Genomic DNA, 26,613 nt, shown 5'->3' on the forward strand with positions numbered 1-26,613 from the left:
ATAAAAGGAAATCAAAATAGAAAATGTAATGGGGGAATTAATACAAAGACAAATAAATATGGAAACAAATTAAAACAGATATATCAATTTATGTCACTTTTTTTTTTATAAATGAATTAATGCCTACATTTATTTTCAATATTTTTAGTGCTTTTAAAGGTGCATTATTTAGTTTTTTGGGGAATAAATTTTAATCAGAATATAAAAATCCTCACTGATTGATTTTCATGCTTAAATAATCAAACTGTCTTTGTTCTCATGTCTGAATATACAATAAACAAACCAAAGCACAACACAATTTCATACTGTTTTACTGTGTTTATATGTGGCGGACCCTGCCACCTCTCTAGCCTTACACAGTGTTCTGTTTGGGGACCTTATTTTCCTCTGAAGAAGGCTTATTTATTCAGCTGTGGAAATAATAAATGCTTCTCTTTGTTTTATAACCTTGTCAATATTTTAAATATTAGCTTTCTGCATTTCTTTTTTCCAAAACTAACCTACATAGTGCACCTTTAACTTATTGAGCCATTTATTTGATTTTGGCAGATCCAGTCCTCTATCTATAACACGACGCAAAGAAACTACCATCACCATCTTTGTACAGTTAAAGTTTTATGAAGCAAACAGTGAGTGAGAGATAAAGAGGTCTAGCTGGAATGCGTGCTAAATTATTAATTGTTTTGTTTCAGCTGACAGGTGGACACTTGTTTGTGGAGATGAGTCCCTTCTTGCCTCAGATGTTTTAGTGACGGGCGGTCTAGCAGAGGTGTGTTCGCCCCAGGCTAAGTGTTCTGGGTCGGGTGTTATGTTCAGGCGCAGGGCGTGTGCTCGTCTTCATCAGGCAGACCTGCACACAGCGCGACTGCTCACACTGGGCTGAGGTGCGGGACGTTTTGTCGCAGGCAGCCTGCAGGCTATCACTTCTGTGGCTTTATAAAGAAAACCTCACTGCATCTGACAGCTCTGCTCAGTGACACCGGCTCCTGACATCTCTCTCGGGATAACACAGCATCTTTTGGAGGTGAGTCATCCTGTTGAGGTGCTCTTAAAGTACGCGGGCAGACGTGAGAGGGGAATTATAGGCTATTATTAATATTTCCAACTGAGAAAATGTTTGAAAATGGATAGCCTACTGTTGCTGTTATATCGGCACTGGACAGGATAGGCTACACACGGTGTATATCAGGTGGATTCTCTAACCTGCAGCTCTCTCCAGCTCATTGTTTTAGACAGAAAGTCGGTTTCTGAAAACTGCATTTCAAGTTGGGTCCTCTGAAAAAAAGAAAAGATGAAGTGTGAATATGTTGTGTTGCTGTGTAAGTTACATTATTAATATTACAGCAGTCGGTATAGCCTACGTTATCAGTGTTAATACTGCGGCTAATTAAGCTTCATTAGAAGCAGCTGAGCTAAAGCAAAACTAGGCTAGCTAATTTTCTTTACTCAAAAGTTAGCTACACTGACTGGTAAAACAGCTTAAAACTGGAGCAATTTCTTTTAAACTGCTACTAATGAAGACGCTTATTATTAGCCGATTTTCTGCTGTCACACACAAAGTAAATGGACCTGTTCAGAAGCTAACTTCACTGTTTAATTAAATCAAATAGTTAATCATTCTTCATTTGTAGTGTTCATTCCTCCGCTCTCTGTCGACCCTTCATCACGTTTAAACGACAGTCTCGTTAATGGCTCTTTATTAAAGTGGCAGTGTTTGAGGGAGTGTGGAGCTCTAGTAGCTTTACATCATGGAGCACAGAGCGGTCCGGTGAGGTGACAGGTGAGGTAACGAGCCCGCAGAGAGAGCGGTCTGCCCCGCGGCGGGCACCCACAGCTTGAGCGGAAACTAACCTCATCACACAGTATGTGATGGGCCTACTGTTCCGGGAATCTTATTTGTAGAGTCCATCAGTGATGATGAGAAACGATCTGAGGTTTGTGGAAAGTTAGAGTCATCAGTAGGCTCGGTAACAGCAGCGTGTCTTTGATATGATTGGCCTGAAATCTGCTGTTTTTTTCCTTAATTAATCTCTCAGTTGTGATCTCATCTGTACTCTGAAGGTGAACTCTTCGGTGTTATTGTTGTGTCTTTTGACAGAGCACTTGGGTTTATTGTTATTCACAAAAATGGAGTCTTAAATTCACTCTGTCAAGTCAAAGTCGATCGAAATGACCCAGATTATGATCTGTTAACACCATTCGATTCATAGATCACCAGATAAATGATGTATAATAAAGCTATGATGTGAATGCATTTTTTGGCAGAGATGTTTTTATAATAATAATAATAATAATATCATAATAATAATAATAATAATAAGAATAATAATAATGATGATGATAATAATAATAATGATAATAATACAAAAAAATAAATAAACTAACATCACTTCCTTGAGTGTTTCGGGTTTTAGATAGTAGGAAACCAATTCAAAATAGATTTAATTTCCTTTTGGAAAACATGATCATATTATTTTATATAGATATAAATTGAAAAGAAAATAATCAAATCAATTTTAAAATTATTGAATTCATAGTCGTAGTTATCAATGAAGAAGAAGAAATGAACCAGCTTCCTGACATTACTTAATCCGAGGCCTGACTTCACAGTCCGCAGAGAACTCATCTCCAACCATAAAATACGAGAAACACATAATGAACCCTGCTTCAGTCATGATGGCTTACATTTAGGACTGATTAGTAATCTTATACAGGCTTTTCCTGTTAAATGAGGTAATCAGCTGCACTGCACAGTTTTCTTGAAAGCATTATCACCCATCTAGTTTGTAAAAGTGCATTACCCATGACACTTTTTGTCTGAATAAAAAACATATTTTATGCACTGGACCATAATGTACAGTAATAGAATAGAATAGAAGTCTTCCCATCCATCCCACTATTTGTCATCAGGGGATTTTTCCAAGATATTTATTAATTAGGAATCCTAGATTTTGAAAGAGACGTTCATCTTACAATATTTAAAAAATTAATGTCAACCTTATGGTGGGTCAACCCTGGCCTGCAGGTCCCACTTTGAATTGCAAATTGGGACCTGCAAACGTCTGAACAGGCTCAGTTTTCCCCTGGTGAACAGCGAGAGGAAGCATGAACGGATATAGTGGCTTCTGATCATTTTGTACAGTAGCATAGACCTTTTTCTCCAGCTATTGTTTTATTTTGGTGTTTCCTGTCCAAGCAGGCCCTTTTGTGCAGCTCCCTGACTCACATCCTGCTGCACCCACCCTTGTGTTTTCACTCACCCATTCATTTAATCCAAGAAACTTACATCCAGAAAACGTATCCCCCTAATATTGTGTGTTATGTTCGCTGTTTGAGCCAGTACAACACATCAATGGGAGATCGTCTGGGATCCTAACATAGTTCATTAGTTTCTGGTTAGTTAGGAGGTCATCTTTGTTTAGCCACATCAGGTTATTGGTTGAACTGGCCCAGCCGAGTAAGCTGGTGCTTGCTGGAGAGGCCTATACTACTTAATTTTTTATGTGATGACCCTGGGTTGTCTATGCCGTGCCCGGCTGCATCACTGAAGATTAAAGGGTCTAGAGTGAGAGGTGTGGCTGCTCTTGACCTGTGTGAGGTTTGCTTTGTGTGTGTGATTTGTCATTAAGATATGGGGGGTTTGGTGGTGAGCTAAAGTAAAGCTTGTTTAACCCTTGTACCTTTTTGAATGAGGCTAGTCATTTAGAAGCCATTGCTTGATCCTGCAGTATTTTGTACTGAGAGTACTCAAGCGTGGGTGACAGTGAATGCTTGTTAGCTGTAATTTGCTTTTGGCTCAGTGAGGTTGCTCTGAATAGGAATTTTTTGGCAGATGCTGATCAGCGATCCAAATGTTGTGTCTTTACTTTATCTTCTTCTATAGTTGTTAGTTAATAGTGGCATAATAATGAAAACAAAATTAAAATGTTGAGGAAATAAATGATTGTATTAATTTGGATCATGTTAAACTACAGCTAACTTGTAAATGCTTCAGGTTCCTCTAAACAGAGACTCTCAGTCCTGCTGTGTTTAGCCACACTGTAATCTATGAGCTTCATGAGCTGTAGCTGCAGTTGAGGAGATTGCAACTACAGATTGAGGCAAAAGAAAGAGATGAACAGCATTAGCAGGAACGTGAAAAAATGTGACTTGTACACAAGAGAGAACTCAAGCAGGTAGTTAAAGGATCAGGCAGGAAGTTGGGGGGATGCTGATTCCAAATTAGATGGGAGATTAAATGTAAATTTAGTGATAAAGTCAAGCTGGTAAATCTTAAGAGTTGTACTTGTCACAAACTTTGGATAACAGCACTGACTATGACAGTGTTAAAGCTTCTATTTGCGTGTCTATGAGCTTGTGCCAAACAGCTTATAAACAGCATTAGCTAGCAAACCAAATGATGTTGCAAGGTGTGCTGTAGGGGGATTTTGAATTTAACTGTTTATTAGTTAAAATGCTGTGATTGTACGGATAATTACCCACCTTCTATTGTACTGTATAGCCATAGTATGTTGTGTAGAACTGCAGGAAATGCAATGAAAAATTCCTCACTTGTCTGGAGGAGATCCCCAAGTGGAGGCTACACCCTTGGTTGAAGTCCTATGCTGGAGGGACAAAGCCCCTCAAATGAAGTGGGTTATGTTGTTGCAGTTTCACTTGTTTCCACTATCCCTTTTAATGATAGCCAAGGTTTTTTAAGAAATTTTAGGAAAGTGTTGTAGCTGATGCCCTGTCAGGCCTGTATTGTATGAATAATGTGAACAGATTTGTGGTGCTTGGTGATTTATATCAAGAATCCCACATGTAGTGGACTTCCTCATATTTTGTCCAATGTCATGTTTGGCCAACTGTTACACAATAACCAGTTTTGTTGCTTCAATGCTTAGTTATATCGGCTTCTTATTTCCTCTTGGAATTGATCCATTTGGAGGTGAGTCAGGTCTAATATGTTGTTGTATGTGAAGTACAGACAGGTGTGTGAGAGGGGAATCATTTACCACAAATGAAACTGAAGATGGATAATGTTGCTATCACATAGACATTGTGTAAGAGTATGTAATAAAAATAAATGTATGGTAAAGAGCTATTTATAATGGTGTCAGTTGGATCGCATCCACTTCTCTGGCTTTTGAAGTTGGGTCCTGTTGAAATATTTAAGTGTGAGTATACTGTGTTGGCAGTTTCTTGTCTACCACTCACTTTAAGTTACTGAATGAATATTACAGCAGTTGGTGTACTGTTATGATTGATTTGAAGTAGTTAAACCCCTCCTTGAAGCCAAAGCTTAGCTAACTTCACTTGTTGAAAGTAGAAAGTAGCTTTAATTTGTTGGTTAATTAAACTTAAGTCAATAGCTATTTGATTGTTAACAAACAGACAAAAGGGCTTTATAAACCATTTATTAAGCATTTGTAAAGGTTTATAAACAACAGTTGGGAGTTAAGAATGGCCAGTATTTATTTAACTGTCTACAAAGTATTATAAACATCAGTTGCAACTTTACATGAAACAATTTCAATCTTTGTTTGTTAACAGTGGAATAAAGTTAAAGGTGTTCTTGATTGAACATTCAGTCACTTAACATGGCATTCCATCTGCCCCTTCCATTGCATTCACGTCACAACACTGCTGTTGTTCAGATCACCTGCCCCGATAGTTTTTGTTAAGAGTAACACAAAAGACAGCTAATAAGACGGGCGCTGTGCTCTTGTTTTGATTCAACCATGAATCGATTTTTTTTTTCTATTCAAATGAAAAATGTCTTCAAACAAATCTTAGGACAAGCCACTACATTTTTTGTGTCATATTAAAAAAGAAGTGTGTTCAGTTTCCTTATTTTGTGAGAATTTATTGTGTCTAGAAAATGCAGAGCTTTAAGAACAAGAACAAGTCAACCTAAAGGAAACCATTAGTATAACCAAGAAACTTCATTGCCTGTATACCTCCTTTCTCAACTCTTTCTTAACAGAGTTACTACAAGCAAACCTGAAAGAAAATATAATTCCCTAAAACCTCAGAATATATGTAAGTCAGTACAAAACTATCCAAACTATCCATGACTGAGTTATATATTAGAGGAACTGGAGAGCAGAAAAAACAACTGAAACAGGATGAAACTTTATTCAGTGGCTAAATATTAACTACACCCCTGGTATTGTAGCCAGTCCAAATGTGTTAATTTTTACACACACACCAATGCACACCTCCCAAAGGACACAACGCCTCACACCAAACATTTACAGTAAAGATATAACTGTTGTCAAGTCATCACAAATATGACTGATCATAGAAATATTACAGTAATACTACAGGCAGCAGAGTGTCTCATCCTCTGGCTGCTTGGTACTTTGATCATGATGTGACACTACTCTATAGAGTATATAGGCGACAATATAATATAGAATTAAATCATTTTAGTACAGCAGGGCGGGCTTGATAGAAAAAGGTGCAATTACAAATCTGTCTTCAGCACCACGGACAGCGGCATGGATTTATCAATACACAGCTAGGTTACTGATATTTCAGAGTCATGGTCAGGGTCATAGCATCTTACTTGGACACATCTCAGTTAGATAAAGGATGGATGTGTCAGGCAGACTGGACTGACATATTCGACGAAACGTACTCTTTTCCCCTGCACTCTGTGAAAAATCATATGTTAGTCTGAGTATCCATGATTTAACCTGTTAAGTGTGGTTTCTTCTTATTTTTTGCTCATGCCTCTTCATCATCTCCATTTGCAACTTTGTATCAGACACGTTTTCGATTAGAAGTGGCTATATTATCAAGAGTGGAATGAAAAACGTTGCTTTATTTGAAATTTTGTCGTGATGTGACACGACGTGATGTGACACGACATTGACGTGACACGGCACAACGTGGCATGGCGCAATGCAACGTGAAACGCCAGCCTTTATTGCCACTAGGTCTTTAATATCAGTTTGGTGTGTCTGGTCCTTTAGAGAGTCACAGGAGACTGGAGCCAATCCCAGCAGACAACCATTCACACCCACATCACACCTACGGGCATTTTAGAGTCATGTTACACTTGACTGTGGATAGAAATTGGAGATGCCAGTTAAGACAGTGGGAGGAAACCACTAGTACATCCTGGAAGCAGAGTGCCACTACAAGCTATAAAATTAGATTAGATAAGATTAGATAAATTTATAGGACAGGCAACTCAATCTCCTTTTTAGGTGGCTCATCTTCTCCTGGCCTTACAGACAAGTCCAAGAGTCCAATTTTTGTCTATCCTCTTATCTCATTTTAGTGCATCTTACTGTAAACTGTTATGATAACTCTAACCCTGAGTTAACGATTATTCCAGAACAGAGTAATTTTAAGTTTTATTGTATGGCTGCTCAAAAAGTGCTTTTCACAGCCATAGAGTAGTGATGGGAGCCCACTGGAGGCCCCTGTGCAGCAGCAGGATGTTTCATTTTCATTCAGTGGATCATCATTGATCATGAGTTGTTGGCCTTAGAAGTCTGTTTTGATTTTTCTGTATGAGAATAGCGTTTTCTTGTGAGTATGGTGATAACGACACAATAGTAATTAAGTAATAACAGCAAAACCAAATTTGGATTTTCTTCATGTTTTATGGGACATTTACATTCTGTGCAGAAAGGAGTGTGCACTATATTTAGGCCAGATGTATTATGTCAGATTCAGTGAAGAAAAACTGGAGATTATTGTGTCTCTAACAGGTTTTCATCAGGCAAATAGCCAAAATGACAAAGCACAAGGTAAAATAATATCATAAAATTGATTACATTATGTTGATGTCACAATCTAACATCAAGACTATACAACAACACTTATAATATGACAGGCACTCATATCACTTCTGAAAAGGGATAAAACTGGTTAAATACTGAAAAACACATTCAAGTATGAGAAAGGACCTCTTACCTCCTTAATGTTAAGACCATTGGGGCTTTTGTACTGGTACTTTTGGTCAGGCTGGGTCAAACCGCTGTGCTAATTTATGCCGAGTTGAGCTGAGTTGCGTCTGAGATGGACCCTCTCCGGAGTGGGGCCAAAGTACGCCTGTCCCGCCTCCAAACAGGCTGCGGTGATGTCCCGCAACCACAGCCAACCCATGATGACCTCTTTTCGCGCCCCTAAACGAGCCTGCGTTGTGATACTCATCTCACGTCTGTGCAGGAAACCAGAGAGAAAGTTTGTGTTCAGTTCTCAGAAGGTTTGTAGCTTCTTACTGAATCTCTGTGGTTTGAAGTTTAGTTTCTCTCCACCTGTTAGTACTTTCTGACATTTGCTGTATTTTCTTGTTTCATCATTTTCACTTTCAGCTGGTGAAAAAGTTACTGCTGGTGAAAACCCAACATTTCCTGATTTTGCTGCTTTATAAAAAAGCTTTTAAGTAACGGGTGACTTTTACCACAAAGAATTTATTGAATGCATTTTTTAGCAGCAATTCTTCGATAAAACTGTGGGAGAAAGAGTGTTTAAAGCCACTCCTTTGACCACTACTCAGGTTCCCCATCAGCACTTTCAACTGGAACAACCCCTGGAGTCAGATTTCTGACTCTGGAAGTTGGACGCACCTTACCAACCACTGACACACCATATTGTAAACAACAGCTACCGTCTCTAACATGGCTAAAACTGGTTTTAAATACACACCCTCAACCAGGAGCCCTGTTGTAATGAAAATGACACACTGGGCTGACGTGCTGAGCCCTGACCTTAACAAATGCGTTTTCGTTGACTAAAGAAAGAGAAACGTTTATCAAATTTCAAGACTATGTTGGAATTGGGGTGTTCAGAGATGTGCAGAAATATAACCGACAGTAACATTTTATTATATCTCTAAAGCAGTGGTTCCCAGCCAGGGTGGTTACAACTTCTCTGTGCTAACATTCTAGCTCTGTTTAATTTTTTTAATTTCATCTGGTGTCTAATTTTAGGTAAGATGACCTCTCAAACAGCACAGGTGGTGCTGTCACTGGATGCTGAAGCAGTCGGCTTACTCAAAGATGGAATCAATTTCAAGAAAAATCTTGGGGAAGGTAAATGTTACATAATATACAAGAGCAGCGAAGGCTTTAAAGCATGCAAGAACCAATGCAAACACCAAGGAGGGTTATTCATCGCAGACATCGAAGACCTGGATGGCAGGTGAGATCAATCTGACAGAAGCACACAAGTCATTACACTGTGTCAAACAAACTTTTCATTACAGCTGATCGGCTCTCTGTTCTCACAGGACAGTTAAATGCACCAAACACAACTGGAAGTTAAATGTATCAACAATGAATTATGTGAATCCACCAGACAGCTTCTTGCAGGATGAGCTCGGTAAGTTCTGTCACTATTTATATTTTGGTTGATGATTTATAACAACTGGAGTGGAGTCGTTTTTATGTATTTTTGTGGCCTGGGGCAGAGCTCAGGTCTGGATTTGCATGACCACACTCTGGAGTCAATCTTGTAAACAAGGTCAACTGTCCTCTGGGATTGCAGCAGCTGGCAGGTGTATTACATCAGAAATATACAGTTCACACAGGCAACACCTAAACAAATACTCACCACAGCACCACTTTTTTTTTTGGTCTCTCCTGCTGGCTGCAGTGCTGCACCAATGACTGCTGTGTCCCAAGCAAAGCCATCTTTCTGTGGCATCACAATGAGTTTTGAGGAACACTGTCAAATCATGCTGGGATAACATAAGTCATCAGGTTTTACACAAACTTGTGGAGTCCATGTCAGCTCGAGTGCATGTGGTCATTAACACAAAAGAGGTTCAAACTAAATACCAGGATATTCTAAAAAATCTTTCAAAGATTCAATTTTAAAATCCTATGATGTTATCATTTTAATTAAAAAAACAAAAAACAGTGCAGTATTTTGACTGGTGGTCTGTGACTTTAGTACTCTACTGCATCCACCCACTTAGTATATGCACCTTAAAGAAATTTTAAAAAATACATCTGCACACTGAATTCTCCGTGTCACTGTTTAACCAAAGTCATACCGTGTTAAGTTAATCCACTATAAAACATGGATTGGGGGCTATTCACCTGTTGTAAAAAAAGGCGTTTTTATAATTATCGTAAGCAGACGCTCTTTTGCCATAAAGACAAAATGATGATCATCCTACTTTCAGGTTGTTGCAGGCTCTGTAGTTATATGTGAAATAGTTCATTAATAACAATAATAAGCTATAACACTCAATTAGGAATGAAAATATTTTGCATAAAGTTTATAAATAAAAAACCTTCCTAATGCAATTATAAACATATTGAGTGTTGCTTCTATATATAGCATGTACTGTATATGGACGTCCATTCAGCTCACAGGGAGATGACTGATGCTCTTATCATCATGACTGATCGGCCTACGTAGAGCATGCACACAATCACTTCTTAGTGGGCTTGGTCTGAGCCATTAGCCAGCACTCAATTATTTCATTCTGCTGTTGTTGTTCTGTGCACTGATGATGGCCAGAGGCTGCCTGTGGATACGGAGGCAAACAAGCACGACAAGGATCAAAGGCAAATCAGATTTCCAGCTTATGATAATGAACACTAAACAGGCCAAATTGTACAGATTAGAAATGGCTGACAAAATGATCTCTACAATCGAATTATACTGTAAATATGCAGTCTCCTCTCTTTTTCTTTCCCATCTGTCACTCTCTGCTGCTTGCTCGCTCCTTTCATCTTCACTTTAAGCTACAAAAGGTTCATGGTTATAGAGTGGCCACCCACTTTGTGGCTAAAATAACGCATGTTCGTTGCCTTGTTTCAAGATCTGGATCATTAGAAATAATAACTAAAGATAGTGATAGCAATCAAACACAGTGACTTAAAGCCCCTGAAAACTTCTATATATAATATCTATGTATTACAACATAATAATATAACAACATAATAAGCAACAATCAAATGTAAAGTTCTGAAAAAAAAAATCATCCTTAAGAGATATCTGTTCAGAGTTTAACACTCCGAAACTCAGCTTATCTGCTTCGTCAGGACTGAATGGGTAGGTTTGATAAGATTCCAGTGACAGTGACCTGAGATAAAATAAGTTGTATTCAGCTTATTGTTTTACAGCCCAGAAACGTAACTGTAGTTTTTTATGATAACCCTTTACACACTACCTGCTCAATAACAGGACAACAACCACAATAAAAAGACTGTTAAGGTTTGGCAAAAGGACCGAAATGCAAGACTCCAGGCAGGTAGAAAAGGCAAGCTTCCCGATAACAAAAACAGGCAGTCAATGAAAGCTGAAGAAGCAGGCTGAAAGCTGAAATCCTCTTTCTAATGTTTGACTACCGATGCCATTGCTGCACATGCTTACTGCAGCAGCATTTTAATAAAAATGTAAACATGTAAATGCAGAAATAGATGATTAAATAGACAGAAAAATTAATCATGACAGAAAAAATACAGAATAAAAAATTCATGAAACATTTTCCTTTTGGATGAAAGCCTGTATGGCTAACACGGCCAAACCTGTTTTGGTGTTTCACCTGTCAACTGCAGACAGTAATTGCTGCTGCTATGTAGATACCATGCGGAGATAATAAGAAGGAGATAAGACATTACTTAATGTTTGTCAAAGAGCTCACAGCTTTAAATGTAATATTTTAAAATGAAATCCCTGTCATGATGTTTAATTTTTGTTTGTGAGAGAGCTGGGATAAAAACCTGGACTAACTCATGCTATGTTTGATTTATGCTGAGAAGTCTGTTCAGCTCAATGTGAGTGGAGCAGTGAGTCAAAATAATTTTACCATCTTATTTTCTCTATTCAGAACAATGTAACTGACTTAGTCAAATCCTGATGAGAATGGATGTTATGTGTCACACAGAGGTAGAGATTTCAGATGATGGGGGGCTTCAGTTGGTCGAGTTGAACCCCATCGACCCCTGGTTGGCTGACCCGCGAGAGCCTCTGGAGCTCCAGGATGGAGAAGTCAAGGTTTGTATCCTGCTGTTCACATACTTTTTACACCATAACACGCAATAATTCCAGAGTTTTTAGAGTTTAGTACAAGTTAAAGTTTATATTTTGACACTTTTTAGTTTAGTTGTGTGGAGACTGCAGCATAAAACTCACTTGTACATTTAATGATATTGTACATGATTGCCTTATTTTGTTAAATAAAGGTTTATTCATCTGTAATGCAGAGTGACAACACTGAATCATCATGGTAATAATGTGAGAGCTACCACAAATTATGAACTTCCCTCCCAGGTGACATACTTGACCCACGCCTGCATGGAGCTGCAGCTGGGACAGAGGCGGTTTATGTTCGACCCGTGGTTGAAGGGTCCTGCGTTTGCCAGAGGCTGGTGGCTTTTCCACGAGCCTCCAGAAGACTCCCTGGACAGACTGTGTGCTGCAGATCTCATTTACATCAGCCATATGCACTCTGACCACCTCAGGTAAACTCTGTCAATGTCCCCATTTTATACAACACATGCACAGAAAGAGATTTAATGCATGTAATGTTCACATTATTTCTCACTAAATGTATCACTCACTCATTATATGTGTTCACATACTGTACGAAGCTCATTCTGAGGCAATTTTACAGATTCCATGTTTCCAAAGTTTTAAGCCTCAGGACCGAGCTGCTGATCGCATTATGGGCTATGTGGGTTACGCTCCAAAAGAACTAAGTTCGTACTACATGTGGATGGGCAGAAGTGTTTATAGTTGGGAGTAAAGGTGGATGATACTCCAACACCCTGAATCCTTTCTCACCTCCACACAGTTGACCAATCCCAGTATGAAGTGGATGCAAGTGTCAGCTCTTTAGTTTTTTTGAAAGTTACAGAAATGGTGGGACACAGACCCCCAACCCGACTTGAGAACAGTGTGGGGGGAGTGCGCATTCTGGCACCTTTAGGCCCTTTGCATTATTCTCACACATGGTTTCACATAAGCATCCTCAATTATGTAACTGCCCCTTGCATGCATCTTGAAATTCAAACATAATAAGACAATGGCTATGGAGTTCAAACGTGTACAAAATATACATCATAAGAACAGGTGTGCAAAAACTGCAGTGAATAATACATGAAATGTATGTTTGATGACAGTATGAACAGATGGTGGTTCAGTATTGTGTTCACCTGTCACACAGAGGAGAGCAAAGAATGATTCCCTACTAAAATATTCATTGTAATTCTAATAAATTAAATAATGTCAGAATGAAGATAAACAAATACATATTCCCGAGTTTTGTTTTTCTTTTGTGTCAGTTAAAACATGGTATGGGTATGCTGATGTACTTATTTGTATGTGCGTACATCATGTCAGGGCTATGTGGTGAATCAAGCTGGTGCAACAGATGCAAATTAAATGCAAATAGAAAGGATTCATGAAGGAAGACCAGCTTATCAGCTGTGAAGGCACAAATACTGAAAGGCCAACAGCTCAGCTGTACATACTGATAACATTTTTATTTTTGGAACTGTTTTATCAGGGTTGTCAGAGTTAAACATAATGATGAAAACAAAGTAGATTTACTCAAGCACTGTACCTATGTACAATATTGAGGTTCTTGTACTTTACTTGAGTATTTCCAATATCTGCTACTCAATACTTCCACTACATTTTGGAGGCAAATATAGGCTTTTTGGTCCACTACGTTCATTTGATAACTTTACTAAATTTGCGATTGCATGCTCAATCAGAACCGAAGTAGCCATTTTTAAATCAATTTATTTGCAATCTGACTGAGTAATTACACTTATTACGATCATCCAATACATGCTGCTATCGGATCTGATAATCATTCGATGAGATAATATACAACATAAACATACATGTATGATGTATAAATTTATAAATCTTGTAGTCTTGATACATAAGTACATTTATTGCCAGAAATTGACCTTTAATACTTAAGTACAGTTAATATCATACACTTTCACTTAAGTACTATTTATTTATTTCTTTAATTATTTTAAACATAAAAACAAGAAAAGGGGAAAAAATTAGGGAAAAGTTTAAGTGGATGTCAAGGGTTGTATTTGTCTTCACACTCTTTCTATGAGAATTTCATTTTTCCCAAATGCAAATGCTGCATGACATCTTTCATAAGGGCAGAATAAGTTGGAGACTGTGTTTGCTTTCAGTTTATTAATATCCGTCTATGTGCTAGAAGGGTTACAAATGTTATCAGGTTATATTGATATCTGGTGAACATGAGATCAGACCCTTTTGACTCCAAAGACTGCCATCAGTGGATTAGGATCAACAGGTTTGTCCAGGATGTCTGATAGCGACCATCCTTAAGGCAGTGCCAGAACATATTGGCAAGTAAAATTGGTAACTGTCCACATTGGTCGCATGCTGGATTGATATTTGGATACATTCTGCAAAGCTTTTCTATAAAAAGTGTATTCTGTGCACTATTTTGACCTGCAGAAGTCTATGTCGAGCACGGACCGAGGAGGAATGCCTCACCTGTCATGTATTTTTTCTAGTTACCCCACACTGAAGGTCTTGTCAGAGAGGAGGCCAGACATGCCCATCTATGTTGGCGACACATCGAGGCCGGTCTTTTGGTTAGTAGAGTGATGGAGCTCAGTTTAACATTACATTTATTGTTGAAAACATTCATTTTTATTGTGTTTTAAGTTACTGTTAATCTATCATTCAAATGCAAATCTCTCTGTCTTGATGCAAAAGGTATTTGGAGCAAAGCCAAGTCAAGCTGACCAACATCAACATTGTTCCTTTTGGTGTCTGGCAAGATGTAAGTCACTGCTGCTCACATCTGGGCAAGCCTTAAATTTGACATTATAAAGTATTAGGAATTATGCCATTGTGAAATGAGAATACTTTGAAAAGGATATTTTGAAATATAAACTGCTATAAATAAATCAAAATGAGAAAATCCTGCTAAAGTGAGAATAACAACACTGTAACTAGTCACTACGCTGTCCCTTTGTCTCTATCAGATTGATGAACACCTGAGATTCATGATCCTGATGGATGGTGTACATCCCGAAATGGACACCTGCATCATTGTTGAATATAAAGGTGCATGCTTTTCAGTGACTTTCAAATTTTAAATACCATCACTGGAGCTGCAGAGTAACAACATACATATTTCCAGGTCACATGATCCTGAACACTGTGGACTGCACCAGGCCAAACGGGGGCAGACTACCACAGAATGTGGACTTGATGATGAGTGACTTTGCTGGGGGGGCATCAGGATTCCCCATGACCTTCTGTGGAGGGAAATACACTGGTGAGGCTCACTTCAGCGGTCAGGGATTTCATCTCTCTTCAACCCAGAGAATAATGAGAGTAATTTTAGTCAAGGTAACAGTGTACTTCATTTGGTTGCATGCAGCTATAACTTCCAGGAGGGAGTCAGACTGAGGAAGGAAGTCGGCGACCGTGACTAAATATAACGTGAATAAAATTAAAACATAACCTCGACCAGGATCATTTGTGTCTGAGTCACGTAGATAGATTTTGGTGGTTGTTTAACAGTTAAGACAACAACTCCCATGATCCCACGCCACTTACGTCTTTTGTTGTGATTGAAGGACCCCTGTTGGCAGAAATTACATACTGTGTATTTAAATGTTGCTGCAGGCAATCCAGCTTTAGTCTGACCTAAAATGAAATGCACAGCAAATTTTCCTACCAAATGTGCCAAATGTGGGTTCACCTGTGGTCAGGTATATTTGATGTGTACCACACTGCTCACATGAAGGTGATGTCATCTGTCTGAACCCAGATTCCTGGAAGGCAGACTTTATCAAGACTGAAAGGAAGAAGCTGCTGAATTACAAAGCTCAGCACGTGAAGTCCCTGCAGCCCAGGATCTTCTGTCCGTTCGCTGGCTATTTTGTGGAGGCTCATCCATCAGACAGGTAGAGTTTGTATACACAGTTTATACAGATATACATTTTATCTTGGAAAATTATCTACCATAAAAATGTATAAAAAACCTGGCTGAGTGCTACTCTTGGGTCCTTCTAAAAGTTTGTCTGTCTCTCTACTGTGTATGTGTACAGATACATTAAGGATACAAATATTAAAAACAGTCCACAGGACCTCAATGCACAAATCACTAAGCTTGCACCAGATATCATGACATGGACGCCCAAACCAGGCAGTGTGCTGGACCTCGGCCTCGCACTGAGAGACCCCTCTAACAGGTTAAAAAAACACCTCAAACAATGTGTGTGTGTGTGTGTGTGTTTTGTCCCATGTCTGACTATGGCAAAGGAAACCACAAGAATTTAAACATCCGTGTTTACACAGGGTAGTGTTCAAACAGGATGTTGGGCTTGGCACATCATTTCTATCGGTTATAATAACATTGTATCATCACCACGATGAAGAAACACAAGTAGTCAGAGGATCAGACAGATTGTGAAAAAGCCAACAATGTATCCAAATTATCTAAACCACTTCATGTAGTAGCCATTAAAGCTGGGGGTGGTATGATTGTAGCGGGCTACATTTGAAAATATCCAAATGAAAAACGCTGCACTGTCTCCTCCATTCTTGTGCCACTAGCTCACTAATAGCTTTAGCAATATATCTGCCTCACCCTGTGGAAGACTCCAGTCATGCACAGCAGACAGGTAGAGGTAGACAGACAGGTAGTCTGTCCAGTCTTGTCCTGAATGAGACAATTGGATGGGATCATTAGAGGCCTGTGACGGCCACTGACACTAGATTTTTTTCTTCTGTCCCGGCATTATTGATTGCTGTTGGGATGTTCAGAAATTTTCTACAAATATAACAAAAAAATATTTTAAAAATAACCTACCAACCCTAGCTTTAACTGCATAGATATGACAGGTGCTACAGAATTAGTTTAGTCTGGGACAGCTTTTTCAAAACAACTAGCAACAGCTGGTCAAACTTGCATGAAACAGTTTTCACTTCAAACAAGAAAATCAACATTTGCTGGCTCAAAATGTGAAACTGCTTTTGTCTTGCTCTGTCTAAGCTCAATGCATTGTTTCAAAAATTACTTTTCAAAAATACAGTATTTAAATTATGAATGGCCATTGTATCACTGTAAACTGTAAAAAAAAATGCTATGTGAGAATGCAAAAGCTTGACAGCAACAGTAAGTAAAGCATGCTGGGCTTAGTCAAAGGTCCCTTAACTTGGTGAGTGCAAACTATAAGATCTATATAGATCTTGTAAGATCTAAATGTAATGTTATTTGTGTGAATATTTCTTTTATTACACTACCAAACATAGTGAGGCCATCACAAATCCTCCAGCCAGTGCAAAAATCTACAAGGACAGTTGGGATTTCGCCTTCTATGTGGAGGAACAGAACAGCGCCATCAGCTGTGAGATATTTAAACACCAAAACTGGATCCAGTTTTATTACACCTGGGCAGGCTTTCAAAACTACAACCTTGTTGTGCGGGTAAATATACTTGACAAGCATGAGCCTCTCTTCTTCTGTGGCAGACCCTTTTGGCTCCTCCTTTGCTTCAACTTTCTGCTGTAGCATATAAATTACCTTTCCAAGTCCGTTTCCAGTCGGTGACCTGGCACTCTCATCTCTCGTCTTCCCTCTACATCCATCTACTTTAAAGGCTGTAAAGATTGAAAGAAAGGCTGTCATATTGTACTTGTACTTGTCACTTAGCTTTTAAGTTCTTGGGTTGGGTGTTCAAGCGCTTCGACTTCTCAACTTTTTAGGAAGGCGTTGGTGATGTCACTGTCACACTTTTTCTTTTTCTCAAAAGAGGTGATGATGATATTAACCACCATTTTTACCTCCCAAGGATTGTGTCATGCACCCACATCGTCCTTGCTCTAGTGCTGATAGCTGGAGCCGAGACAGCAGCCTTTTTAAGCTCATCGTCCATGCAAAGTAGCTTAGCTTAGCTTAGTGTATTAGCATGATAACAGTCACTAGTTAACACTAAGCATAAAGAACAGCTGAGACTGGTAGGAATGTCATTACTTCTGCAGTTATTTGGTCACAAAAGTTTTGGACCAATTGAAATGTTGACCTTATTGTGGGGCTACAGGAAAAGTCTGCAGGTCACCACAGTTCTGACCCAGATAGCGAGATTCACCTGCTATAAGCAGGCCATAGCATGGCCAGATGTAAGCCAAGACCAAACCAAATGAACCAGAACTGGCCCAATTCTGTGCCACAGCTCGTTCTATTATGATACTAGAATGGCATGGCCAGGGACGGACCCACCCAAGTGCCATAATTCCACATGGTATGTGGGCCGAACAAAATTGCGATCTCTATCATATCTCTATAAACAAAACAATTTAAGATAGCTCATTTTGACAATAAATCTACATTCAGATTTGTGCTCTGCTTTGTTTCCTCAGCACCTCTTTGCTTTGCTTCCAGCTTTGAGTGATCTTCCCCGGCTGCTCTCTGTCCTCCTGGGTATTCAACTTATTATGATGTGAAAACTTTCTGCACTCTTCCTTTCTTTCTGGTGGTAACTTCCAAGCGGATGTTTAATGAAGTATAAATGTCATAACGTGTGTACTCAAGGTCATTGAGACAGATGACAACTTTGAAACACATCCTGATGGCTACGACTACTTGGTGGACTTTCTAGATCTGTCGTTCCCCACCAAGAGGCCTGACAGAGAGCACTCCTACATAGAGGTGAGACATTGTCAGCAACAACAACACACAGATGTATAACAGGGCTGTTGGAAATACTCGAATGCAACTACTACTCAGTTGTTTTTTCCACAAAACAAACGGTTTCACTGTACACGTGTCATATGGTGGCCAGATGGTAGTGGTATAACAATGACCTTTACACTGGGTTCTGTAACTATTGGACCGTAAGTCTCAAAAACAGAATTATTTAATTTTTTTAGATTCTGTGGGTCCAAATAAGTCTGTCCATATAAGCCACAGTAATGTGCACCAACATAGATTTCAAGCCATTTTGAATTTTGTCCAAATCAGTTTTTTTTCGACACCCCTCCTTCAAACGGCATCAAAATCAGCACAAAACATATCTGGACAAAAATAAATAAATAAATGCAATGGTAACCAAACTTGGTGCACATGTTTGGATGCTAGGTGTGAGCTTCGCTGTGCAGTCCTGGGATATTACGCTGCTAGGGGACGCCACAAATCCAAAAAGTTTGTGTCTCATAATTAGTTTTCTGGTATGAGTAAAAACTTTTACACATGTTCTACTGTTGTTTCCAAGTCATTTTATGCAGCGCTTAAGTTGTAAATCAGAAAGTCCCGGAACACAGACAGGGTGCTGTTCCAGTGGGTTAGGGGAGAAAAAAGTGAGGGAACACATCGACAGCGCCTGGAGGCTAGCACTTAGAACTAAACAGAGAACACTAATAACCACTGCTGGACAGGCTAGTTCTTTAAAAAATCTCTCTACAGGTTGTGTGCCAGCTTGCATCAAAAATGAAGTGCCACTCAATTCTAAAAGCTTTCCAAAGTAGCACCATGCCTTGAGGAAGTTATGCAAAGAATCTAAGCCTTGACTGAGCATGTTTCTTGGTTTGTTTCCTAAAGATAAAAAACAGGATTGGGGTGATGAGATACGTGGTGCTGAACGGCCTACTCTGGGATGACCTGTACATCGGCTTCCAGAACCGCATAAGCAGAGACCCAGATATCTACCACCACAAGTACGCACACTTTATATCATATATCAAAGTCTCATATATATATAAAAATAGGGTGGTAACCATAGTGACAACACAATACTGAGAGATTGAACACAGTGTTTACTGTTGCTTTGATTCATGGTGATACCCACTTATTGTAAATGTACAATAATCTGTCCTGTTGGTGTCCAGGTTCTGGAACCACTTCCAGATAGAGCTCCCTGTTCGCAGCCCAGACTGGGAACAGTTCCTGCAGCAGGAGGGTCCCATCCAGGAGCCTGGCACACCAGAAGAGGAGCCAGGCCTATGGATGTACTGTGTAATGTTATGAATATGGATGATTCCTGTGTGAAGATCAAGTAACTGTTTGTGAATGTTTAATTTATAACTTTCATTCCAGTCTTATTTGGTCTGGTATGACCAATAGTTCATGGTGGGTACCAAATTTAGCAAGATATGTGTGTGTAACTGCAAATCAGTTTGCAGCCTTTGTGACTGCTCATGTCACAGAAAAAAACATTTATAAGTCTTTTTCACAACATAAATACAGCGTTGAATTTACAGGGGCAGCAAATAGCACAAGAAATGTCAGGACGCCATTTCTGCCATTTCCAATTCTGTCTCTAACACACTCACACAAACAGTGCTGTTCACACTACATAAGTTTATGTAACTATGTTATGTTAAGTTACTGCTGATTTATGGCAGTATAGGCAATGCAAGTTGGCTGCTGCGATAGACCGGTACCTCATTCAAAAAGCTCTGACTGTTTATTGAAGAAAGGAACCCACCACCACCCCTAGCAAATACTGTGAGATGGCAGAAAATGTTGCAGCTTCTACAGTTGAGAAATGGAAAATGGACGGGCTTGGTGTTGAAGAGGTGAATCCCAGGTCAACATTTTCTATTTACACATGATTGGTCTAACCAGCGTGTCTGTCACAGGAAGAGAGAAGGGTTAAGAGACATGGTGTTGAAAGTAAAGATGCATATAAGAACCCCAAACAGATACAAGTCTTTACTCACCTTGCAAATGAAATAAGGAATGAGATTACCAAGCAAACCCGAGCATCCAGATACATCATTATTCTTGTGGATGGAAGGACTGACCGCACAACTCTGGAGGGGGAAAGCAAAATGTGCCTGTCATGAAATTGTCAGGAGTAGGGAGCACCACAACTGAAGGCATCCAAGAAGAGCGTGTCCAGTCAGCTTGGACTTAGATGAGTATGCCTGAATAGAGAGGACATCTTGTTGAATGTGGTGCAGATCAAGCCAGTGTCGACTTAGATTGCTGGCAGGGGATCGATGTGAAGCTACAGAGTGAGACAACACCTACAGCAGTGGATAGGGTTTGATGATTGATCATAACAGAATAGAACTAAACTCATCGGAGGCCAATTTACCAGCTGTACGTTGAATGAATTAGAAGTGACCAGGATGTAAAAACCTGCAATGCTGCAAAAGTGAGAGGCTGGATTAATGAAGTTTAGTCTCAGAAGTAACCTTTTTTACATAGGCCTCAACAATGATGTAAGACCTAGCTGCCACAGCTCACACTTACCTTCCAGAAGGATGGTATCTTCCTCCTAACAGCTATGAAAGCGAGCATTTTTGAAAGACATGTCAGAGCATGATGGACAGAAATTAGGAACCATTCAGACAGGTGATAACGGTCATTGAGGCTCAGAGGAAAATACTCTGAGGCTGCTCAAACACTGCGGAGGAGCATGTGTAGACAGACAGGAGAAATAACCTCAAAACAGACACATCTGTTGTGCATGGTATGCATGAAAAGCTCATGTGCACCACAAAAACAAGATGGTGTTGGAATAGCAGAGGTTGCAGTAAAGAACTGGTTCAAAAGTGGACAAAGACAAAGGCACCCAACAACAAAACAGTATGGGACAAGAGCAAATGGCTTTAAATAAGCTGCACCAACAGCAACAGACGGCACAGAGTATGACTGACCGTTAAACCCATTTATGAGCTCCACTCAAGTAGACCATGATTTATGGCTGGTTGCTGTGACAGACTCATTGAATAATTTAAAGGGGACATATTATGCAAAACTCACTTTTTCCTTGCTTTAGTATGTATATTTGCGTATCCGGAGTGCCTCCCCACCCCTTAAGCATGATTTTTCGACAACTAAGTCAATATTTCGTAAATTACTGGAGTCAGGGATTGGGTCTCTAAACGAGCCGTTTGGATTTCAACCGGATTCTGACGTCACAATCCGGTTTTTGCATACTCCAGTCCTGGTGCTGGCTATCTCCTCCCACATGTCGCCAGCTACCTGGACGAGGATCCGCCATTTTCTCGTTCTCGCTTAACTTGTACGCGACAGCCTGACCGCTACCATGTACAACCCGAAAGCCGAGCACTGCTGCTCTGTCGTCGGATGCACGGATCCTCCTGTTTCGCTACATCGCCTCCCTATCAAAGAGGATATCAGAGCGAAGCGGCTACATTTTATTTATCAGGGAAACGTCCCAGCTTCAGTGAGCAAAAGCGTTATGGTCTGTGCCAGTCACTTCACGCCGGACTGCTTCAGCAACCAGGTCAGGACTGGACGCTGGACTGGCAACAAGATTGTCCCTTAAAAGATGGATCCATACCCACTGTCAATGATGGAGCTGTAAGTATTTAAAAAACAGTGTAGTTTGTGTTACTTTGGCCGTTTAGCACATGAGCTAACGCTAACGCTAACCGTCGATGTAAATATGAGGCTGAACTAACGTGAAGTTATCAACGTTGGGCTTACTGGCCGTAGTATTCACGATAATGTTAATGTTACCAAACGTTAATTTGTCATATCAGCAGTCTTTTAAAACATGACAGTGAATTGAGAAAATGAATTAGGATATTGAGATTTTATAGCTTCTAACCGGCCGGTGAACCACTGCTCGGCCGTGAACATGGTGAGGAGACGGGGTGAAATGTCTCGGTTGTTAGCGGACGGTGAGCTGCTGTTCCTCCGTGAACACGCAGAGGAGACGGGGTGAAATGTCTCAGTTGTTCGCGGATGGTGAGCTACGTTAATTCATTAGCATGTTGTGCTAAAGGACAGTGACCTGCACGTTACCTGCAGTAAAGCAATCACTACTTTGTTTTGGAGCCGGAGACAGGGGTTAGCTGCTACATGTCTGCTGTGCTACTATCAGTTATATGCAGGCATGGACACAGAAAAGTTGCTTCGAAAATGTGTATAGCTCGTTGACATGGGCACGCGATGCCGTCCTCACGTCTTCCGCCCGGCAGGAAGAGGTGGGCGGCGCACGCAGTAGCTCATTAGCATAAAAGGGAAAGGCACTCAAACCAGCCGCTTAAAACAGGGCTGTGAAACTGGTGTGTAAACACCCCTGCTGTGCTCAATCCTTCGGTTTTTTCGACCAAAGCATGTTACTGTCATTCCATTTAGACATCAAGGAACCATGTCAACAAGCAGAAATGAACATAATATGTCACCTTTAAATAGTTATCACTGTAGCAATCTAATGTGTTGTTACTTCAATTAAATGATGTAGGCTGCAAAATTAAGGTTAGGTAGCTAAAATGTATTGCCAACTTGCTAACACTGTTCCCTTATGCGCCAAGACATTTAAGAGTCTGCTCTGTTAGCATTAATGTTTCTTATGATAAGCAAATGAATGATACTTGTTTGGTGACGGTGAGCTAAATACCTGTTTGCGTCCTCTAACAAAGCCCTTATTAGCTTTTTGCAGTCCAAGGCTAAGTTCGGGTGGGTAAGCCCTGCATGCTTTATAGAAGAGGAGCGTCGTCTTATTCACCTGGTCAACACCAAGCCAGTCTATTTTCAATTTTTCACCTGTAGAAGCTGCAACTTTCTTTTCCGTCTTATTTGCTGGGAGTGGTGTTGGTGATGGATTAAGGTAGCTTTCTTTGCCATACGTGGAACTTTTTTAATTAGGTACTGGTCCATCACAGAAAAAATGTCATTCACATTATTTCAAATCAATCTTATACTTTGATACAAGGAATTCTCTGTTGATTGTTTCTCTTAATGAACTTACACACTAATAGACACACAGCTGTAGACCACCAGATGCTCATTGGTTTTGATGAAACTGATCTTCAGGTGATTGTTGTTGCACCATGTGATGAAGCTCTCCATCAGTCCTCTGTGCTCCAATGAAGACTGGACAGATTCACTGTGATCCTACATGTCCATATAGTGATAACTTCTGTTTATTACACTTTTATTTAATTCTTCAAAGTTTTCACTACATAATGTAAACTGGAAAAAGTTTACACTGTACCTGCTGCTTTCAGTAAGAAAAGTTATAGAAGTCACATAGAACAATTGCATAAGCTTGCTTTATGTTCTAATTAATTGTAAAAGTCAATAAGTAAGAGGTGAGAACCAATGACAGCTTGGAGCAGTTCAGTCTGCATTATTTGCAGTAAATCAGCTGAAACTTGAAAGAACACTAGAATGGTTCTTTCAAACAGAATGTGAAAGAAGCTTTGACGTTATGACTTATATGTATTGTGTTGAAAAGCATGCTCAGCATGTCCGGACTGCTAGCTGTACGGCTAACTGAGCTAATGGCAGCTACAGTTGGACACAGGTAGCAGTTACTCTGGTGATTTGCTGCCCCCTATTTGTTTTGAGTATGAATTCAGGAGGTGGCCAATTCTAACATGTTGCACCTTTAAGTGTAACAGTGAACAGAAGAACCTCAAAACTTCTCCATGTACTGTTATGTACTTTTCAGTTATCCTAAATAAGTCCAATGTTCACCTTGTACACTCCGTTGCCAGTTTATCAGGTAAGAAGAGCTCAAACTAGTCCAGTCAAATGTATCACTCCTACAAGAAATTCTGTATTCAAGGTGCAGTATAGAAACAACTGTCAGTATAATGTAATACAATTCAACAGTATCACAAAACTACATCCTCCAAAATAAATAGATATTCTTTGGTGGGATTTATTGAAAGATTGTTGTATTATACTACATTAGATTTAGCTAGGTGTACCTATACCAGCTGGCAGTTGCGGGCAACATTAAAAGAATGTGTCTGTCTTATTTTTAATTTGTAACCCTGTTTGTGGCCCTGCTGTATTTGGATTTTGTATCAGTATGCCTACATGTCCATATTTCAAGTGTACTGTATGAGGAGACTTTTATCTGAGCATACCCTGAGTGTACAGCAGTAGAGGAGGACACTGGGGTGACCTCATAAATGTTCCCTGGAAATGATACTAAACTAAACTGAAACACTTCTCTGGGACAATACTGTAATGCATGTTGGAATTCCTGGTGCAAAGCCCTCGGGAATCAGGTGAAGGAGCTTTACTTTATGCTGCATGTAGAAAATTATGAAAAATCAAAACATTTCTATATGTATTTGATGTCATCTAAGAAGTGCACTTAATACAGTCACCCCTCATAAAGTATGAGGGCGACAGTAGTGAAGGATCACAGTATATGATTGTTCAATACTGTATCAATTGTGTGTTAATCTTTACTAATTTATTTCTCAATTGTCATTAACAATCAATGGATACACCGTCAAGTGATAAAACTGTTCCTTGTGCAGATGTTAACAGCTGGGTGAAATATGGTGAGTGTTTGAACGCAGACTGGAATTTTTGTGTTGGTCTAGTGTTTATTTTTTTAAATGAATGTAATGTAATGTAATTAAATGTATTGTAATGCTTTGATGTGTGAATTTACTCAGTAACACACGTTTCTTTAAAGCTGCATCAATTGTTTGAGGTTTTTTGTTTGTTTTTTGGCCACTTGGGGGCCAGGTTGTACGTTGACTGGGTGAACAAGTTAGCTAACAGTTTCTTATATACAATCCATCAGACAGAGAGCAACATTAGCACTTATTTAGAGTCATGTTTAAGAGAACTGACACCTTATGGCACATTCTAGCACCTTTTTTTAAGCTGGAGTGAATATACCAGCATCATATGAAACTTGACGATCCTAGGCATCTATCGATACCAACCACGCCATGCTAGCTTGTCAGGGAGGGCGCTAAACGCATTCCAAATTTAAGCTAAATATTGTCGAGGGAAAATCTGAATCTTTTCTTGTTCTGTGTTTTATATTTGCATGAGCTGTTGAGGACTTTGTTGAAAACTACTGACACTTATAAATGAATGAATAAAAAAATGTAACACTTTTACATTTAATGTCTCAATTATTTAATGATGTATTTATTTATGGTGAGAATTGAATTTTCTTCATGTTAACAACGCACGTCCCATTTTATGTTGACTGCCATTTTATTCTCAAAAATGGGATTGTCCCATATTATAAGGGCCAGGTGGCTCTAACCCTACTGGTGTGTCTGTCTTCCCAAACACCTCTAGATGGCCTCTGGGACCTCTCATCATCCATATGCTTCCAAACACACCAGACAGCAGCAATAGATATTACAGGTGACAATAAACAATAAGACAATAAACTTGCTTCAGATTTAGACCTGTGAGCTAAATTATGTTAATTTCTCCTGAAATTGTTGTTGTTTCAGAAAGATGTGAAGTCCATCACTGTTCCGGTGTCTGTTTTGGAAAAAATGTGTACAGTATTCAATAGGGGCGGAGACGAATAGATTTTAGAGCCCATTTGAATTGTGCCATGAATTAAACGTTTGTAGATTCAAAAGATAATTTTGCAAGTCAAGAAAGTTGCAGTTATAGATTGTTTTGTGTGAAATCTGTTAAGGGGCAATTAACAAGTGAACACAAATGCAGATAACACCAGGGCGCCAGAAAATCAGTTTAAGGTCGTTCATTGCAGGAAAATTGAGAGAAGACGGGGCAGAGGTCCAGGGTGGTGGGTTCTCGACTGATGGTTGGGTCCAAAGCAGTGTGGCAGGTAGGTGAATAAGGAGCAAGTTAATTGATGACTTAGCGGCACTAATCTGTACGTCCATAATGAGTGTTTTGTGCTTGAGGACCATAGTAGTGTCTAGTGAGTGCCTGTTCAAATAAAATCAATTTTAATTATAAGTTATTTG

The 26,613-nt window shown here is 39.5% G+C and overlaps 1 protein-coding gene across 1 annotated transcript; it reads left to right on the top strand.

The window, feature by feature from the left end:
• The first annotated feature begins 823 nt into the window (after positions 1-823).
• Positions 824-25,778, top strand: cmah (cytidine monophospho-N-acetylneuraminic acid hydroxylase). The gene is made up of 15 exons (XM_073480467.1): positions 824-1,024; positions 8,934-9,144; positions 9,233-9,324; positions 11,846-11,955; positions 12,232-12,422; positions 14,475-14,555; positions 14,680-14,746; positions 14,952-15,033; positions 15,110-15,247; positions 15,746-15,881; positions 16,026-16,169; positions 17,233-17,407; positions 18,512-18,628; positions 19,517-19,632; positions 19,804-25,778. Exons 2-15 carry the CDS (start codon positions 8,939-8,941, stop codon positions 19,940-19,942), a joined length of 1,794 nt encoding a protein of 597 aa, XP_073336568.1. The 5' UTR covers positions 824-1,024; positions 8,934-8,938; the 3' UTR covers positions 19,943-25,778.
• Positions 25,779-26,613: the final 835 nt, after the last annotated feature.

This window comes from Pagrus major, chromosome 14 (assembly GCF_040436345.1).
Source record: "Pagrus major chromosome 14, Pma_NU_1.0".
Classification (NCBI taxonomy): Eukaryota; Metazoa; Chordata; class Actinopteri; order Spariformes; family Sparidae; genus Pagrus; species Pagrus major.